Source organism: Oncorhynchus nerka, linkage group LG27 (genome assembly GCF_034236695.1).
Source record: "Oncorhynchus nerka isolate Pitt River linkage group LG27, Oner_Uvic_2.0, whole genome shotgun sequence".
NCBI classification, from domain to species: Eukaryota; Metazoa; Chordata; class Actinopteri; order Salmoniformes; family Salmonidae; genus Oncorhynchus; species Oncorhynchus nerka.
This window is the reverse complement of record NC_088422.1, coordinates 85,339,856-85,346,543: the sequence shown is the minus strand read 5'-3', so window position 1 is coordinate 85,346,543 and position 6,688 is coordinate 85,339,856. Positions and strand designations below refer to the sequence as shown.

The 6,688-nt window shown below is 40.2% G+C and overlaps 1 protein-coding gene across 2 annotated transcripts; it reads left to right on the top strand.

Annotated features, from left to right (window-relative positions):
• The first annotated feature begins 282 nt into the window (after positions 1-282).
• Positions 283-6,688, top strand: LOC135565382 (uncharacterized). Of its 2 annotated transcripts, XM_065012159.1 has the most exons (4): positions 283-355; positions 689-879; positions 2,408-2,758; positions 5,822-6,688. In XM_065012159.1, the coding sequence occupies exons 2-4, from the start codon at positions 789-791 to the stop codon at positions 5,929-5,931; spliced, it is 552 nt and encodes a 183-aa protein (XP_064868231.1). In that variant the 5' UTR covers positions 283-355; positions 689-788; the 3' UTR covers positions 5,932-6,688. The 2 variants fall into 2 exon arrangements, with proteins under 2 accessions (XP_064868231.1, XP_064868232.1); XM_065012160.1 differs by lacking the exon at positions 283-355 and having other exon boundaries at positions 409-879.

Here is a 6,688-nt window from a genome sequence, read left to right as displayed (position 1 = left end):
TTACATTGTACTTACACTAACTTACAGCAGTAACCTACCCTAGGTACAATGTAATGATTGTAATGAGTGATTGCAATACTGAAATTGTACTTACTAATTGTAGAACTAATTACACAGTAATAAGAGCACTGTAATGTAAAGTGTTATCAAAAAATCACACCGTAAATATTTGTTAACAAAGACCTACATACACTACCTACAGAGAGGAAGCTAGCCTAATATGTGGAATACGATGGACAACTCTGCTCTCTCTCTCTCTCTCTCTCTCTATATATATTTATATATATATATACAGGTCTGGAAAAAATTAAGAGCACTGCAAAATGATCAGTTTCTCTGGTTTGACTATTTATAGGTATGTGTTTGGGTAAAATGACATTTTTTGTTTTATTCTATAAACTACTTACAACATTTCTCCCAAATATTGTCATTTAGTGCATTTGTTTGCAGACAATGACAACTTGTCAAAATAACAAAAGATATGCAGTGTTGTCAGACTTCGAATAATGCAAAGAAAATAAGTTCAAATGTATTTTTAAACAACACAACAACACTTCTTGTCCTGCCCTCCACCAGTCTTTCACATTGATGTTGGGTAACTTAATGCCACTCCTGGCGCAAAAGTTCAAGCAGCTCGGCTTTGTTTTATGGCATGTGACCACCCATCTCCCTCTTGATCACATTCCAGAGGTTTTCAATGGGGTTCAGGTTTGGAGATTGGGCTGGCCATGACAGGGTCTTGATCTGGTGGTCCTCCATCCACACCGTGATTGACCTGGCAGTGTGGCATGGAGCATTGTCCTGCTGGAAAAACCAATCCACAGAGTTGGGAAACATTGTCAGAGCAGAAGGAAGCAAGTTTTCTTCCAGGACAACCTTGTATGTGGCTTGATTCATGTGTCCTTCACAAAGACAAATCTGTCTGATTCCAGCCTTGCTGAAGCAAATCTTTTATATTTGATTTTATATTTGATATTTTCTTCAAATAGCCACCCTTTGCCTTGATGACAGCTCCACTCTTGGCATTCTCTCAACCAGTTTGATGAGGTAGTCACCTGGAATGCATTTCATTTAACAGGTGTGCCTTGTTAAAAGTTCATTTGTGGAATTTCTTTCCTTCTTATAGTGCATTTGAGCCAATCAGTTGTGTTGTGATAAGGTAGGGGTGGTATATAGAAGATAACCCTATTTGGTAAAAGACAAGTCCATATTATGGCAAGAACAGCTGAAATAAGCAAAGAGAAATGACAGTCCATCATTACTTTAAGACATGAAGGTCAGTCAATACAAGAACTTTGAAAGTGCCGTCGCAAAAACCATCAAGCGCTACGATGAAACTGGCTCTCATGAGAACTGCCACAGGAAAGGAAGACCCAGAGGTACCTCTGCTGCAGAGGTTCATTAGAGTTAACTGCACCTTAGATTGCAGCCCAAATAAATGCTTCACAGAGTTCAACTAACAGACACATCTCAACATCAACTGTTCAGAGGAGACTGCGTGAATCAGGTCTTCATGGTCGAATTGCTACAAATAAACCACTACTAAAGGACACCAATAATAAGAAGAGACTTGCTTGGGCCAAGAAACACAGGTAATGGACATTAGGCCAGTGGAAATCTGTTCTTTGGTCTGATGAGTCCAAAGTTTAGTTCCAACCGCCGTGTCTTTGTGAAAAGCAGAGTAGGTGAACGGATGAGCTCAGCGTGTGTGGTTCCCACCATGAAGCATCGAGGAGGAGGTGAGATGGCGTGGGGGTGCTTTGCTGGTGACACTGTCTGTGATTTATTTAGAATTCATTGCAAACTTAACCAGCATGGCTACCACAGCATTCTGCAGCGATATGCCATCCCATCTGGTTTGCGCTTAGTGGAACTATCATTTGTTCTTCAACAGGACAATGACCCAATACACACCTTCAGGCTGTGTAAGAACTATTTGTCCAAGAAGGAGAGCAATCGAGTGCTGCATCAGATGACATGGCCTCCACAATCCCACAACCTCAACCCAATTGAGATGGTTTGGGATGATTTGGACCGCAGAGTGAAGGAAAAGCAGCCAACAAGTGCTCAGCATATGTGGGAACTCCTTCAAGACTGTTGGAAAACTATTCCTCGTGAAGCTGTTTGAGAGAATGCCAAGAGTGTGCAAAGCTGTCATCAAGGCAAAGGGTCACTACTTTGAAGAATATATTTTGATTTCTTTAACACTTTTTTGGTTACTACATGATTCTATATTTGTTATTTCATAGTTTTGATGTCTTTACTGTTATTCTACAATGTAGACAATAGTATAAAATAAAGAAAAAGTAAAGTAAAGAGCCACGTAAAAATGTTTTCAGTGTTTGGTCAATTATGTAATAACATTCCCTATAAAGCAGCATGCTAACACATGCTCTTCCTTTTCCAGGTGCTTTGATCTGGGTGCTGGCCACAGCTGATGTGACTGTCCAACAGGTGACACTTGGAGGCACCATCAATCTAGAATGTGATATCACGGTGAAATACGACATCATATGGTTTGTCCTGCGTCCCAATACCACACTGTCGCAGGCCACCTTTACCTTTGTAAAACAGGATAAGAATCTAAGATCCACGGCCCAATTTGGCAGCCGCTTTGTGCCTGTATATAACAAAGCTGTGCCAACTGTTGACCTGACCATATTGAACCTAACAGACAGTGACCTGGGCCTGTATTACTGTGGCATGTGGAGAGATAATGTATTTGAGATTGGGAATGGGACTCAGCTCACCTTTACAGGTCAGTAGTTTCCACATCACCATCTGGTTCTTTATCATGTAAAACATATGAAATGTTAGAATAGTGTTTGTTTTAGTGTGATCTGATAAGAGTTCCCATGATTATGTGATGTATTTTGTCCAACGTTGTGATTCACAGTAGGGAGCTGGTGTCTTCACCTACAGTGTCTTCAGAAAGTATTTATACTCCTAGACTTATTCCACATGTTGTTGTGTTACAGCCTGAATTCAAAATGGATTCAATTGATTTTCTTTCTCACCCATCTACAAACAATACCCCATAATGACAAAGTGAAAACATGTTTTTAGATTAAAAAAATTGAAATACAGACATATCTATTTTACATAAGTATTCACACCCCTGAGTCAATACATGTTAGAATCACCTTTGGAAGCGATTACAGCTGTGTGTCTTTCTGGGTAAATCTCTAAGAGCTTTCCACACCTGGATTGTGCAACATTTGCCCATTATTATTTTATTAGTAGACAAACATTTTCAGGTCTTGCCATAGATTTTCAAGTAGATTTAAGTCAAAACTGTAACTTTGCCACTCAAGAACATGCACGGTCTCCTTGGTAAGAAACTCCCTGGAAGATGTGGCCTTGTCTTTTAGGTTATTGTCCTACTGAAAGGTGATTTAATTTTCCTCTAGGGTTTTTCCTGTGTTTTAGCTCCATTCTGTTTCTTTTTTATCCTGAATAACTCTCCAATCCTTAACGATTACAAGCATACTCATAACATGATGCAGCCACCATTATGCTTGAAAATATGAAGAGTGGTACTCACTAATGTGTTGTACAGGATTTGCCCCAAACGTAACACTTTGTATTCAGGACAAAAAGTTGCTTTGCCACATTTTTTGCAGTATTACTTTAGTAACTTGTTGAAAACAAGATGCGTATTTTGGAATATTTTTATTCTGTTCTTTTCTTTTCACTCGGTCAATCAGGTTAATATTGTGAAGTAACAATGTTGTTGATCCATCCTCAGTTTTTTTCCTTTCACAGCCATGAAACTCTGTAACTGTTTTAAAGTCACTATTGGCCTCATGGTGAAATCTCTGAGTGGTTTCCTTCATCTCCAGCAACTGAGTTAGGAGGAATGCCTGTATCTTTATAGTGACTGGATGTATTGTTACACCAACTAAATAGTAATTAATAACTTGACCATGCTCAAAGAGATATTCAATGTCTGCTTTTTTTATTCATTTTTGACCCATCTACCAATAGATAGAAAAACCTCCCTGGTCTTTATGGTTGAATCTGTGTTTGAAATGTTCTGCTCGACTGAGGAACCTTACAAATAATTGTATGTGTGGGGTACAGAGATAAAGTCATTCAATAATCATGTTAAACAGTACATTTTTAGAAAAAAAACAAAAGGTGCTATCTAGAACCTAAAATGGCTCATTGGCTGTCCCCATAGGAGAACCCTTTTTGGATCCAGGTAGAACTCTTTTGAGTTCCATGTTGAACACTCTGTGGAAAGGGTTCTACCTAGAACCAAAAGGGTTCTCCAATTGGGACAGCCAAAGAACCATTTTAGGTTCTAGATAGTACCTTTTGTTTTCTAAGAGTGTATTATTGCACACAGAGTGAGTTCCTGACACTTATTATGTGACTTATTTTGCAAATGTTTACACTTGAACTTATTTAGGCTTTCCATAACAAAGAGGTTGAATACTTATTGACTGAAGACATTTCAGCTTTTCATTTTTAGTTAATTGATAAATATTTGGAAAAACATAAATCCACTTTTACATTATGGGGTATTTGTGTGTAGCTGTAACACAACAAAATGTGGGAAATGTCAAGGTGTGTGAATACTTTCTGAAGGCATTGTAGATGTTGTGGTCCACTATCTGCTGATAAGAGGTCCCATGATTTAGTGATTTGTTTTGTCCAACATGTTGTGATCCACAGTAGGGAGCTGGTAAGGACCTAGATGTTGTGATCCACAGTAGGGAGCTGGTAAGGACCTAGATGTTGTGATCCACAGTAGGAAGCTGGTAAGGACCTAGATGTTGTGATCCACAGTAGGGAGCTGGTAAGGACCTAGATGTTGTGATCCACAGTAGGGAGCTGGTAGCTGATGTTGTGATCCACAGGAGCTGGTAGATGTTGTGTGATCCACAGTAGGGAGCTGGTAAGGACCTAGATGTTGTGATCCACAGTAGGGAGCTGGTAAGGACCTAGATGTTGTGATCCACAGTAGGGAGCTGGTAAGGACCTAGATGTTGTGATCCACAGTAGGGAGCTGGTAAGGACCTAGATGTTGTGATCCACAGTTGGTAAGGACCTCCACAGTAGGGAGCTGGTAAGGACCTAGATGTTGTGATCCACAGTAGGGAGCTGGTAAGGACCTAGATGTTGTGATCCACAGTAGGGAGCTGGTAAGGACCTAGATGTTGTGATCCACAGTAGGGAGCTGGTAAGGACCTAGATGTTGTGATCCACAGTTGTGTAAGGACCCAGATGTTGTGGTCCACAGTAGGGAGCTGGTAAGGACCTAGATGTTGTGATCCACAGTAGGGAGCTGGTAAGGACCTAGATGTTGTGATCCACAGTAGGGAGCTGGTAAGGACCTAGATGTTGTGGTCCACAGTAGGGAGCTGGTAAGGACCTAGATGTTGTGATCCACAGTAGGGAGCTGGTAAGGACCTAGATGTTGTGGTCCACAGTAGGGAGCTGGTAAGGACCTAGATGTTGTGATCCACAGTAGGGAGCTGGTAAGGACCTAGATGTTGTGATCCACAGTAGGGAGCTGGTAAGGACCACAGTAGAGCTGTTGTGTTGTCCACAGTAGGGAGCTGGTAAGGACCTAGATGTTGTGATCCACAGTAGGGAGCTGGTAAGGACCTAGATGTTGTGATCCACAGTAGGGAGCTGGTAAGGACCTAGATGTTGTGATCCACAGTAGGGAGCTGGTAAGGACCTAGATGTTGTGATCCACAGTAGGGAGCTGGTAAGGACCTAGATGTTGTGATCCACAGTAGGGAGCTGGTAAGGACCTAGATGTTGTGGTCCACTAACTGACTGTCTCATACATGGTTTGTGTTTTCAGATCCGGGTTCTACTGTGGTTGGTGTAGATCTACCATGGCTCATCACTCTGATCTTCACCCCCATAATCTCAGTGTTTGGGTCCTTTCTCTGTATCCGATACATGCTTTAAAGGCAGCTGATAAACTGTCCGCCCATCTGTCTGTCTGTTTTTCCACCCAGCTACCTTCTGTATGATTTTTGCTCTTTAAGCTTCAGTGGGAAAAAAACCCATTTGAATCTGATTCAAATCTGTGGTTGGCGGTATGTGTTACTCTCCTTTACCCTATGATGTACTTTACCTGTCAACCAAATGCACGTCCATTGGCCAGGACCGTTGACCAGAATCACTAGATACTGTATGCATCAGTTTTCTTACTTTTAGCTGATACACTCCTGCCATCTAGTGGACATAAATATAATGGTGACTGAGGCTGGAGCTTCTTGTGACATTCTGCAGGCCTACCACATTTTGTTTCTCATTGTAAGCGCATATCTCCTGTCATAAAAAAACAGAACAATTGTAATTGTAATATATCTCTTACAAAAAAATGAGTAATAATGGGTTGACATCATCAATTGAACTGCTTTGTAAAGTTGTATGATTGACCGGTAATGAAATTAGCTTTGTTTTTTTTATGAATGATCACATTTAAAGTGGACATGAAAGCAACATTTAAAATGAGTAATTGTCTTCATTACAACAACTGAAGCAATACACTTATTCAATGACACTTATTCAAGTATTCAATGATGGTTGTATTGCTCAATAAAAAACTGTTAATAGCAAAATATGGTTATATTATCTGACAGAAATAGACTAAATATGTAGAAATACTGCATGTATTTGTAATTAAGAATTAAAGGGATAGTTCACCCAAATTACAAAA